Source organism: Symphalangus syndactylus, chromosome 11, assembly GCF_028878055.3.
Source record: "Symphalangus syndactylus isolate Jambi chromosome 11, NHGRI_mSymSyn1-v2.1_pri, whole genome shotgun sequence".
In the NCBI taxonomy this organism is placed as follows: Eukaryota; Metazoa; Chordata; class Mammalia; order Primates; family Hylobatidae; genus Symphalangus; species Symphalangus syndactylus.
Window position 1 is genome coordinate 19,599,830 of NC_072433.2, and position 13,058 is coordinate 19,612,887.

General features: G+C 49.5%; 1 protein-coding gene across 6 annotated transcripts in view; it reads right to left on the bottom strand.

Moving 5' to 3' along the window:
* The window catches only part of AARS1 (alanyl-tRNA synthetase 1), a 38,567-nt gene extending 29,365 nt beyond the window's left edge, over nucleotides 1-9,202 (bottom strand). For 2 of the 6 annotated variants that reach the window (XM_063611567.1, XM_063611565.1), the window contains exons 1-2: nucleotides 5,026-5,234; nucleotides 2,620-2,784 (exon numbers count right to left, since the gene is read on the bottom strand). In XM_063611567.1, the coding sequence (XP_063467637.1) occupies nucleotides 2,620-2,763 (144 nt within the window). In that variant the 5' untranslated portion in view covers nucleotides 2,764-2,784; nucleotides 5,026-5,234. Of the gene's footprint in view, nucleotides 1-2,619; nucleotides 2,785-5,025; nucleotides 5,235-9,044 lie in introns of those variants that run through there. The other 4 variants (XM_063611569.1, XM_063611566.1, XM_055297812.2 and 1 more) reach the window with 4 other exon arrangements.
* Between the last annotated feature and the right edge of the window lie 3,856 nt (nucleotides 9,203-13,058).

Here is a 13,058-nt window from a genome sequence, read left to right on the forward strand (position 1 = left end):
TCGCCCAGGCTGGAGTGCAGTGGCACAATCTCGGCTCACTGCAAGCCCCGCCTCCCAGGTTCACGCCATTCTCCTGCCTCAGCCTCTCCGAGTAGCTGGGACTACAGGCGCCCGCCACCACGCCCGGCTAATTTTTTTTTGTATTTTTTAGTAGAGACGGGGTTTCACCGTGGTCTCGATCTCCTGACCTCGTGATCCGCCCGCCTCGGCCTCCCAAAGTGCTGGGATTACAAGCGTGAGCCACCGCGCCCGGCCAATTTTTTTTTTTTTTGAGATGGAGTCTCACTCTGTTGCCCAGGTTGGAGTGCAGTGGCATGATCTTGGCTCACTGCAACCTCTGCCTCCCATGTTCCAGCGATTCTCCTGCCTCGGCCTCCCAAGTAACACAATTTTTTTGTGAGACCAGTCTCACTATGTTGCCCAAGCTGGTTTGTAATTCCCAGGCTCAAGTGATCCTCCTGTCTCAGCCTCCTGAGTAGATGTAATTACAGGGCCACTGTGCCCCGTTTTTCATAACTTTATAGTTAATATTTATTATAAGAGGTAGAATATGTTCCCACTGTTTCTAACTTTCCATGCCAGAAAAGACACCTAAGAGAAAAGAAAATGTCAATTCATCCCAGAGTGAGAAGCATCCTAAGGGCTGCAGATGCACTGGGAAGCCCTGAGAGCACCATCTAACCTGAACCCCCTTCAGCCACGACCAGCCTGGGAAGTACTGTTTAGTGTCACAGACATGCTGACAAACTCCTCTTAAACTCCTTTATAAACTTGTCATGCTTTCATCATTTCAAGAGTTAACTCTTTTCTCTCATGATAAACCTTTCAAATGTCTTTTTCTTTTCTTTCCTTTTTTGAGACAGGGTCTCACTCTGTTGCACAGGCTGAAGTGCAGTGGTATGATTAGGGATCACCACAGCCTTGACCTCCCAGGCTCAAGCAATCGTCCCGCCTCAGCCTCCCCAGAAGTTGGGACTACAGGCATGCACCACCACACCTGGCTAATTTTTTGTATTTTTAGTAAGAGACAGGGTTTCACCATGTTGCCTAGGCTGGTCTCAAACTTCTGGATTCAAGTGACCGATCTGCCTCGGCCTCCCAAAGTGTTGGGATTACAAGCATGAGCCACTGCGCCCAGCCTCGAATATATTTTTAATTCAACTTCCCCAAATAAACCATACTAATAAATTTTCTTCAGTAATGGATCCAGAATGGCACTGGTGGCAACAGTTTCAAGAAAGGCGTTAGGTGGGCTGGGCGTGGTAGCTCACATCTGTAATCACAGCACTTTGGGCAGCTAAGGCAGGAGGATTACTTGACGCCATGAGTTCCAGACCAGCCTGAACAACTTGGTGAGACCCCATCTCTGCATATAAATAAATAAAGTAATTTAGGCCAGGCAAGGTGGCTCACGTCTATAATCCCAGCACTTTGGGAGGCTGAGGCGGGTGGATCACCTGAGGTCAGGAGTTCGAGAACAGCCTGGCCAACATGGTGAAACCCCGTCCCTACTAAAAATACAACAATTAGCCAGGCGTGGTGGCACATGCCTGTAGTTCCAGCTACTTGGGAGGCCAAGGCAGGAGAATCGCTTGAACTCGGGAGGCGGAGATTGCAGTGAGCCAAGATTGCGCCACTGCACTCCAGTCTGGATGACAGCGAGACTCGGTCTCAAAACAATAAATAAATTAAAAAATAAATAAATAAAATAATTTTAAAAGCTGACATGGTACAGCATGCCTGTAGTCCTAGCTATTTGGGAGGCTGACATAAAAGGATCACTTAAGCCCAGGAGTCTGAGGCTACAGCATGCTACGATCATGCCACTGAACTCCAGCCAGGGTGACAGAGTGAGACCCTCTCTCTAAAAAATAATAATAGCTGGCTGGGCGTAGTGGCTCATGCCTGTAATCCCAGCACTTTGAGAGGCCGAGGTGGGCGGATCACAAGGTCAGGAGATCGAGACCATCCTGGCGAACACGGTGAAACCCTGTCTCTACTAAAAATACAAAAAAATTAGCCGGGCGTGGTGGTGGGCACCTGTAGTCCCAGCTACTCGGGAGGCTGAGGCAGGAGAATGGCATGAACCTGGGGGGCGGAGCTTGCAGTGAGCGGAGATCATGCCACTGCACTCCCTCCTGGGCGACAGAGCGAGACTCCGTCTCAAAAAAAATAATAATACAAAAAAATTAGCTGGGCATGGTGGCGGGCACCTACAGTCGCAGCTACTCGGGAGGCTGGGGCAGGAGAATGGCGTGAACCCAGAAGGCAGAACTTGCAGTGAGCCAAGATTGCGCAACTGCACTCCAGCCTGGGTGACAGAGCGAGACTCCATCTCAGAAAAAAAAAAAGAAAGCTCATGTTTGAGTACCTACTATGTGCGAAATACTGTGCTAAACATTTTGTATGCGTTATCTTATTCGCTTCTCACTAATACCTACAGGCAGGCAATGTTATTCCTCATTTCGCAAAGAAACTGAGGTCCACCACATAAAGTTCCACAAGATCACACAGGGAGTGACAGAACCGGAATCGGTCTGACCCCAGGGCTGTGCTTTTATCTGGGCTCTGCTGCCTCTTATGTGAACCAAAAGCCAAGAAAAAAGGAAAAACCCTTACCTGGTTCATGCCTGCGTTGGCAAAGAGCAAAGTGGGGTCATCCAATGGGATGGTGGCAGACGAGTGAACATAGGTATGCTCGTTCCTCTTGAAGAAATCTATAAATCGCTGCCGGATTTCACTTGCTGTTAGAGTAGAGTCCATCTTGAAAGTCACCCCAAAGAACTAACCAAAGAAAAAAAAGTGAAGGAAAATTAAGGGAATTGAAAGTCAAAGTACACATTACACAAGACTTCTGGCTGCTCAAGCCAAGTCAAAGCAGGACTCAGGTGAGCTGTTTGATCCTAAAACCTCTATGTTGTAAGGTCCAAGGCTAAAATCATCATCGAAGCAACACCACAGCACCAGCAGATAGCAGCCCCATCCGTTCTTCCTTCCCATGCCAACCTCAAGAGGTTCAACACCCCAGCATACCAAGCACAGTGCTGCTGGATGTTTGTTCATTAAACAAATATGTATCGAGCATCTGCTCTGTGCCAGGCCCGAGACTAGGAATTAGAAGGGGGACAGCCAGGCACGATGGCTCACGCCTGTAATCCCAGCACTTGGGGAGGGCGAGGCGGGCAGATCACAAGGTCAAGAGTTCAAGACCAGCCTGGCCAACATGGTGAAACCCCATCTCTACTAAAAATTCAAAAAGTAACTGGGCATGGTGGCGCGTGCCTGTAATCCCAGCTACTTGGGAGACTGAGGGAGGAGCATCGCTTGAACCCAGGAGGCAGAGGTTGCAGTGAGCCAAGACCGTGCCACTGCATTGCACTCCAGCCTGGTGACAGAGACTCCGTCTCAAAAAAAACAAAAAAAGAAGAAAAAAAAAGAAAAAAAGGGGGACAAAAACCCTCAGTTTAGTCCAAACTGGGGAAGAGGGAGAGAGGCTCAGGAGACCGGGGTTTGAGTTCTAGCTCCAAGTCCTGAGGGAGTCACTTCACCAACAAAAGGGGGGGTCCATATGAGATTATCTCTAAAGATCCCTTCAGCTCTGTGTTAATGTACACGCCTAGAACTGCAAAGTTCCACTAGCCCCAAAGCCAGGGTCTCTAGGTTTGGCCTGATGTCTTGGTGAGGCTGCTGTCAGCAGCAATAGTCCTGGGGATGGGCCTATCTGTACAAGGGACCACCTGTATGTAGTAGGAACGTACCTACCTCTATGTAGCCTACATCCCCCAAGAACCCTAATAGGAAACGGCTGCCTTCCAGCCATTAGATTACTAGGGAGTGGGGACGTTGTAGCCCCACTTTGGAGGCACAGCTTACTGAAAGTGAAAGTACAAGGGAACTGGTGGAGAGAGAAACAACTTTACGACTTCAAAGCTCTTTCACAAGTTGGGCGTGGTGGCTCACGCCTGTAATCCCAGCACTTTGGGAGATCGAGGTGGCAGAATTGCTTGAGCCCGGGAGTTTGAGATCACCCTGGGCAACATAGCAAGACCTTGTCAGTACAAATAGTAAAAAAAAATTAGCCAGGTGGGCGGATCACAAGGTCAGGAGATCGAGACCATCCTGGCTAACATGGTAAAACTCCGTCTCTACTAGAAAAAAATACAAAAAATTAGACGGGCGTGGTGGCGGGCGCCTGTAGTCCCAGCTACTCGGAGAGGCTGAGGCAGGAGAATGGCACAAACCTCGGAGGCGGAGGTTGCAGTGTGCCGAGATCACGCCACTGCAGCACTCCAGTCTGGGTGACAGAGCAAGACTCCATCTCAAAAAAAACAAAAATGGCCAGGCGCGGTGGCTCACACCTGTAATCCCAGCACTTTGAGAGGCTGAGGCAGGCGGATCACGAGGTCAGGAGATCAAGACTGTCTTGGCTAACACGGTGAAACCCCGTCTCTACTAAAAATACAAAAAATAAGCCGGGCGTGGTGGCAGGCGCCTGTAGTTCCAGCTACTCGGGAGGCTGAGGCAGGAGAATGGCGTGAACCCGGGAGGCGGAGCTTGCAGTGAGCCAAGATCGTGCCACTGCACTCCAGCCTGGGCGACACAGCAAGACCTTGTGTCAACAAACAAACAAAAACAAAAATAGCTCTTTCACAGATATTACGATTTCCCTGAGAGGTAGGCTGGGGAGAAGTGACAGGCTTTGGTGAGAGTGCTGATCCCTGGCATGGTGCTGTACTGCCACACAGTGCTGTGTCTAGAAAAATGAGAACCATCTTATTCACAATATTATCATTATTATCAAAAAAATCTCTGGAATTCCAGACCCAACCGTAACCGTAATTCACTTTTGCCTGAGTTCAGTTCCTTTTCTGTAAAAAAGCAGTATCTACCCTCCCTACTCAACTGGGGTGTTGTGAGGATCAAAAGCTATACTGTATTTGGAAGCAATCTGTAAAATGGAAAACCAGGTTCGGTGGCTCACGCCTGTAATCCCAGCACTTTGGGAGACCAAGGTGGGTGGATCACCTGATGTCAGGAGTTGAAGACCAGCCTGGCCAACATGGTGAAACCCCGTCTCTACTAAAATACAAAAATTAGCTGGGCATGATGGCGAGTGCCTATAATCCCAGCTACTCAGGAGGCTGAGACGGGAGAATCACTTGAACCCGGGAGATGGTGGTTGCAGTAAGCCAAGATCGCACCACTGCACTCCAGCCTGGGTGGCTGAAGGAGACTCCGTCTAAAAAAAAAAAAAAAGGAAAACCTTGAAGGAACAGAATGGATAATATTACTTTTAAGTTGTTTAGCTGAAAGTTTTCTTCTTTTCTGGTTCTGTCCAGACTGGAGCACAATGGGACAATCACTTAAGCAGCTTACTTAAACTCCGAGGCTCAAGTGATCCTCCTGCCTCAGCCTCCCAAGTAACTGGGACTACAGTTGCACACCACCATGCCCAGTTAATTTTTTTTTCTTGTTTTTTTGAGACAGAGTCTCACTCTGTTGCCCAGGCTGGAGCGCTGTGGCACAATCTCAGCTCACTGCAGCTTCCACCTCCCGAGTTCCTGCGATTCTCCTGCCTCAGCCTCCCGGGTAACTTGGATTACAGGTAAGTGTCACCACACCCAGCTAATGTTTGTATTTTTAATAGACACAGGGTTTCACCATGTTCCTCAGCCTGGTCTCGAACTCCTGACCTCAGGTGATCTGCCAGCCTCACCCTCCCAAAGTGCTAGGATTACAGGCGTGAGCCACCACGCCCAGCTAATTTCTGTTTTTGCTATAGATGGAGTAGGCTATGCTGCCCATGCTGGTCTCGAACTCCTGGCCTCAGTCTCCCAAGGTGTTGGGATGGCATGAGCCACCATGCCCAGCCAAAGTTTTCTTATGAGGAAGATACAATAGAGATGTACAAAGTGAACAGGAGATCCTGACTCCAGCTATTTTCCAAAAGACACATTAATTTCCCATTTTTGCTTACTCATTCACCATAATGAATGCATACTATGTGCCAAGAATCAAACTGAATGACAGCCTATGTCCTTCCTGGGGAGACTATCATATACAGAATTAACTGCAGTATTGTGTAAAAGGACTGAATATATTAACTATGAGCCTACAAAGGCTGGAACTATTAAAAGCTGTATCCCCACATTCATTCGTTTACCCCCATTTATTTATTCAATCTAAATTTTTATGTATTCAATATAAATTCAATATATTTATTCAACATAAACTCATTGATTTATTCACTGGAAGGCTATATGGGATACAGAGGTAGCACAAAGGCAGAACCTCAGGTTTCACTTAGTAACAGGAGCTGTAAAGGTCTTGGGTGCCTTAAATTACGCTGTGGCTCCAGCCACTCCACAGGAATTCTTTTTTTTTTTTTTTTTTGTAACAGGGTCTCCCTCTGTCACCCAGGCTGGAGCACAGGCAATAGTGCAATCACTTGGCCTTCCAGGCTCAGGTGTTCCTCCCACCTCAGCCTCCGGAGTAGCTAGGACTACAGGCATGTGCCACCAAACCCGGCTAATTTTTTCTATTTAAAAAAAATTTTTGAGGCCGGGTACGGTGGCTCACACCTGTAATCCCAGTACTTTGGGAGGTCGAGGCAGGAGGATCACAAGGTCAGGAGATCCAGACCATCCTGGCTAACACGATGAGACCCTGTCTCTACTAAAAATACAACAACAAAAAAAAATTAGCGGGGTGTGGTGGCACGCACCTGTAATCCCACCTACTTGGGAGGCTGAGGCAGGAAAATCACTTGAACCTGGGAGGCAGAGGTTGCAGTGAGCCGAGATCATGCCACTGCGCTCCAGCCTGGGCAACAGAAAATTTTCAGCTGGGTGCAGTGGCTCATGCCTGTAATCCCAGCACTTTGAGAGCCCGAGATGGGTGGATCACCTGAGGTCAGGAGTTCGAGAACAGCCTGGCCAACATGGTGAAACCCCATCTCTACTAAAAATACAAAAATTAGCTAGGCATGGTGGTGGGCGCCTGTAATCCCAGCTACTTGGGAGGCTGAGGCAGGAGAATTGCTTAAACCTGGGAGGCAGAGGCTGCAGCGAGCCGAGATCATGCCATTGCACTCCAGCCTGGGTGACAAAGTGAGACCTGTTTCAACTTTTTTTTTTTTTTTTTTTTGAGATAGGTCTCGCTCTGTCACCCAGGCTGGAGGGCAGTGGCACAATCACAACTCACTGCCACGTCCGCCTCCCGGGCTCAGGTGATCCTCCTACCTCAGACCCTCAAGGAGCTGGGACCACAGGTGCTCACCATCACGACTGGCTAATTTTTTTGTAGAGACAGGCTGGTCTCAAATTCGTGGGCTCAACCGATGGGCCCACCTCAGCCTCCCAAAGTGCTGGCATTACAGGTATGAGCCACTGCACTGGGCTGCCACAGACCTTTTATCACGCTCTTCATGTGCCACGTAAGCTGTCTGCCCCACTCCTTTCCCTTTTCCTAGTAAATTTCTCACTTTTATCAATTCCAAAGAAACTTATTTGCTAGGCACAGTGACTCATGCCTGTAATCCCAGCACTTTGGGAGGCTGAAACAGGAGGAGTGCTTGAGGCCAGGAATTCAAGACCAGCCTGGGCAACATGGGAACACCTGAGCCTGGGAGGTCAATTTTTTTTTTTTAATTGGCCAGGTGTGGTGGTGTGCACCTGCAGACCCAGCTACTTGGGAGGCTGAGTCCAAAGGGTCGCTTGAGCACATAAGTTTGAGGCTGCAGTGAGCTATGGTCACACCAAAACATTCCAGCCTAGGTAACAGGGTAAGACCCTGACTCAAACAACAACAAACGTAAAGACGCTTTTTTTTTTTTTTTTTTTGAGACGGAGTTTTGCTCTTGCAGCCCAGGCTGGAGTGCAATGGTGTGCAACCTCGGCTCACTGCAAGCTCCGCCTCCTGGCTTCAAGCGATTCTCCTGCCTCAGCCCCCGGAGTAGCTGGGAATACAGGCATGTGCCACCACACCTGGCTAATTTTGTATTTTTAGTAGAGACGGGGTTTCTCCATGTTGATCAGGCTGGTCTCGAACTCCTGACCTCAGGTGATCTGCCCACCTCGGCCTCCCAAAGTGCTGGGATTACAGAGGTGAGCCACCGCACCCGGCCAAGACACATATTTAAGAAAGCCTTCCCCTTCTTTTTTTTTTTTTTTTTTTTTGAGACAGAGTCTCGCTCTGTTGCCCAGGCTGGAGTGCAGTGGCGCGATCTCCGCTCACTGCAAGCTCCGCCTCCCGGGTTCACGCCATTCTCCTGCCTCAGCCTCCTGAGTAGCTAGGACTACGGGCGCCCACCACCACGCCCGGCTATTTTTGTATATTTGGTAGAGATGGGGTTTCACCGTGTTAGCCAGGATGGTCTCTATCTCCTGACCTCGTGATCCGCCCACCTCAGCCTGCCAAAGTGCTGGGATTACAGGCGTGAGCCTCCGCGCCCGGCCTTGGGCTATTACAGCACATCCTCAGCATCTAGTACAGTGGCTACTAAATACATATTTGTGATCAGGTATACTAATCCTTTAACAGCAAGTTCGGAATTAACTCACGTGCTTCAAAGCACACCGAGAAATACAAACTGTTTTACAGAACAGCTGAAGATGACGGTCACAAACTGTTTTACAGAACAGCTGAAGATGACGGTCTAGGTGGGCCCGGACCGGCATCAGCTGTTTAGTTAATTTTAAGAAATCAGGGAATGGCTGGCTCACAGCAGGACTGCACCCAGCTGGCCCATCCTTCCTCCCGTGCCCCCACCCGCCCCTAGGGGATTAAAACCAAGGGAGCTAAAACCTCAGGTTGGCAACCGTGAGGTCTTGGTGCTCAGCAAATCCACCCGAGGCCGCGGCACCTGCAGCGCTCCGGGGGCGAACGCAAGGCCACACTGTCCAGCTCCCGCTCCAGCCCAGACTGGGCTTCTCCAGGCCACGCGGGGCCTGACCCTGGGGCCCACTGCGGCTGCCGAGCTTTCCCCTCAGGCTGCGGGCCCAGCCGCTCTCCTAGCACCGCGGAGCTCTCCGAGGGCCGCCTACCTCTCCTACGGTCGCCGTCCCCAGCTCCTCCCTCAGAGTCCCCGGCCAAGGGCCCGCTGTACCTATTCCCGCAGACGCGCAGCAGTACCGGCCACAGACCACGGCCTGCCACAACCCGCCGCTTCCTGTCCAATCAGAGCGCGCCGACGGAAAGCGCCCCGCCTCGCCTTACCTCATGAGATATTATTGGTCAATCGACATGCCAGTCAAACTGGGGACGAATCCGTTCATTAGCGGATTCCTGGGAAGGCGGCTCTAAATTGGCTGATGCAACTGCGAGAAAAGGTGGAATGGGGTGCGTCACGTGATCGAGTTAGACGCCCGCTCCCTGAGGTCGACATTTTGGTTTCCATAGGCAAACTCCTAACACCACAATTGACATAGTTAATAAAGGGAGACGGTAACGTGTTTGGTAGAGGTCACAGATCTTGGTATAGGTGTTTATTTTAGTTGCTGAGTGATACGCAGCCCTCAAAGATTCTGACATTGTGCCCATGGTTACACTTGTCCTGGGGAGACCTTGAATTTGGTGTGGAAGAAATAACATCAGTAGTTGAGGTACAATTGGATCGGCATCTGGTCCTCGATTTGCCTTTGGAAAAAAAAGTTAATATTTATAGGCCTGGGGGAGGAGGGTGAATATATATATACATATACATATACATATATACATGCCAGGTGCAGTGGCTCATGCTTATAATTGCAACACTTTGGGAGGCTAAGGTGGGAAGATCACCTGAACCCAGGAGTTGGAGACCAGCCTGGTCAACATAACTAGACCGTGTCTCTACGAAAAATTTTTTAAAAGGCCGGGCACGGTGGCCCACACCTGTAATCCCAGCACTTTGGGAGGCTGAGGCCAGCGGATGACGAGGTCAGGAGACCGAGACCATCCTGGCCAACATGGTGAAACCCCGTCTCTACTAAAAACACAAAATTAGCCGGGCGCGCGCCTGTAGTCCTAGCTACTCGGGAGGCTGAGGCAAGGGAATATAGCCTGAACTCGGGAGGCGGAGGTTGCAGTGAGCCGAGATGGCGCCACTGCACTCCAGCCTGGCGACAGAGCAACACTACGTCTCAAAAAAAAAAAAAAAAATTAGCCAGGCATAGTGGCGCATGCTTGTAGTTCCAGCTACTTGGGAGGTTGAAGTGGGAGGATCACTTGAGCCTAGGAAGTTGAGGCTGCAGTGAGCCCTGATCGTGACACTGCATTCCTTGGGCGACAGAGCGAGGCCCTGTCTCAAAAATACGTATGTATTTATATGTGAGGCATTGTATCAAACATTTCACTTGCTTATTTCATTTGATTTTTAATTTTTTAATTTTTTTTTTTTTTTTTTGAGATGGAGTCTTGCTCTGTTGCCCAAGCTGGAGTGCAGTCGTGCAATCTGGGCTCACTGCAAGCTCCGCCTCCCAGGTTCACGCCATTCTCCTGCCTCAGCCTCTCCGAGTAGCTGGGACTACAGGCGCCCGCCACCATGCCCGGCTAATTTTTTGTATTTTTTAGTAGAGACGGGGTTTCACCGTGGTCTCGATCTCCTGACCTCGTGATCCGCCCGCCTCGGCCTCCCAAAGTGCTGGGATTACAAGCGTGAGCCCCCGCGCCCGGCCTGATTTTTAAACTGTGTATGAGGTCAGCTGGAGTCCCCTTTTTACAAATGGGGTAATTACCTTGCACAAGTTCACACCCAATAGTAAGTTGCAGAGACAGGATCCAAACCTTTGTCTATTTAACTCCAAAGCCCATGCTCTTAACCACTGCACTATTACCTACATCATCTGATATATCCAAATACACGATTAATAAATTGTGCTGCTGATCACAACTCAGTTACAGACATTACAGAAAAATACTACTTTTTATGCAAAAAGAACATCCTACACAAAAGGAAGGTCAAGCCCAAAAGCCAGTAAAAACATAAATCATTTGATTTACCTTCCTACTTCATAGCAGCTCACAAATAGTAATCATCAAACCTAACATTTGTTGAGCACTTAGTATACAGCAGGCACCAATCTAAGCTTTTAATCCTCACAACCTTATCATGAGTTACTACTACTATCTGCTTTTAATAGAGTAAAATAAGGCAGAGAGAGACGTTAAGTAACACAGCTGAGGGCAAAACCAGGAGACACAAGTGTTTATTCTGATCCACAGTGCCCTAAATAGCATATATTTAGCCTAAACAATCTGGGAAATGAGTCAGATTTCTGTGCCACCACACTTAAAATAGAAAGCCAAAAGGTATGTATGAATTGTACCTTCAAAATAAAATAATACAGGATGTAATCTCAATAATTTAGTTCTGCTGCCAGAGTTATTGTTACTAGGATAGTACCTTCAATAATAAAATAATTACAAACAGATTAAAAGAACTTTTTGGCCTAGCGCGGTGGCTCATGCCTATAATCCCAGCACTTTTGGGAGGCCTAGGCAGGCAGATCACGAGGTCAGGAGATCAAGACCATCCTGGCTAACACAAGGAAACCCCGTCTCTACTAAAAAATACAAAAATGTAGACGGGCGTGGTGGCGGGCGCCTGTAGTCCCAGCTACTCTGGAGGCTGAGGCAGGAGAATGGCATGAACCCGGGAGGCGGAGCTAGCAGTGAGCCGAGATCAGGCCACTGCACTCCAGCCTGGGCTGCAGAGCGAGACTGTCTCAAAATAAATAAATAAATAAATAAGAATTTTTTATTCACCCATTAAGAGAGATTATAGACCAGCACAGACTCACACCTGTAATCCCAACACTTTAGGAGGCCAAGGCAGGAGGATCAATGGAGCCCAAGGGTTTGAGATCAGCCTAGGCAACATAGTGAGACTCTGTAAAAAAAAAAAAAAAAAAAAAAAAAAAAAATTCTTTTTAATTAGCTAGGCGTGGTGGCATTCACCTGTAGTCCTAGCTACTTAAGAGGCTGAGGAAGGAGAATCACTTGGAGCCCAGAAGCTGAAGGCTGCAGTGAGCTAAGATCTCACGACTGCACTCCAGCCTGGGCAACAAAGCAAGACCCTTGTCTCTCTCTCTCTCTCTCTCTGTTTTTTATTATTTTTATTTTTTTGCACACAAAACAATAAATATTTTCTAAAAGTACATACAAACAAAAAGATGCATATCAAACATATTAGGAAGGTTGCACATGAGAAGACGCGGAATAGAAATGGGGGGTGGGAATTAAAGAAAATAAATGAGAGAGGGACTTTGTATGGATCAATGATAATAACTCAATCCTCTATTTGACAAAAAAGAAGGAGAAGGAAGAGGAAGAAAAAGAAAGTGGGATAAAGGATCAGAAAGGGAGGAAAATAGAAAAAATTAGAGTATGACTCCAGGGTAGACCTGTTTTGTTGTCGCTTGGTTGGTTGGTTGGTCAGTTGTATTTTTCATATGTTTCGCCATGTTGGCCAGGCTGGTCTCGAACTCCCAGCCTCAAGTGAACAACCCGCCTCGGCCTCCCAGAGTACTGGGACTACAGGCGTGAGCCACCACGTCCAGCCCCCACATTGCTTCTGGCCTCTGTGGTAGACCTCCCAGACGGGGCGGCCAGGCAGAGGTGCTCCTCGCTTCCCAGACGGGGCGGCCGGACAGAGGCGCTCCTCGCTTCCCAGACGGGGTGGCCGGGCAGAGGCGCTCCTCGCTTCCCAGAAGGAGCGGCTGGGCAGGGGCCCTCCTCACATCCCAGAAGGGGCGGCCGGGCAGAGGCGGTCCTCACTTCCCAGACGGGGCGGCCGCGCAGAGGCGCTCCTCACATCCCAGAAGGGGCGGCCGGGCAGAGGCGCTCCTCACTTCACAGACGGGGAGGCCGGGCAGAGGCGATCCTCACTTCTTCCCAGACGGGGCGGCCGGGCAGAGGTGCTCCTCACTTCCCAGACGGGGCGGCCGGGCAGAGGCGATCCTCACTTCTTCCCAGACGGGGTGGCCGGGCAGAGTCGCTCCTCACATCCCAGACGATGGGCGGCCGGGCAGAGGCGCTCCTCACATCCCACACGATGGGCGGCCAGGCAGAGACGCTCC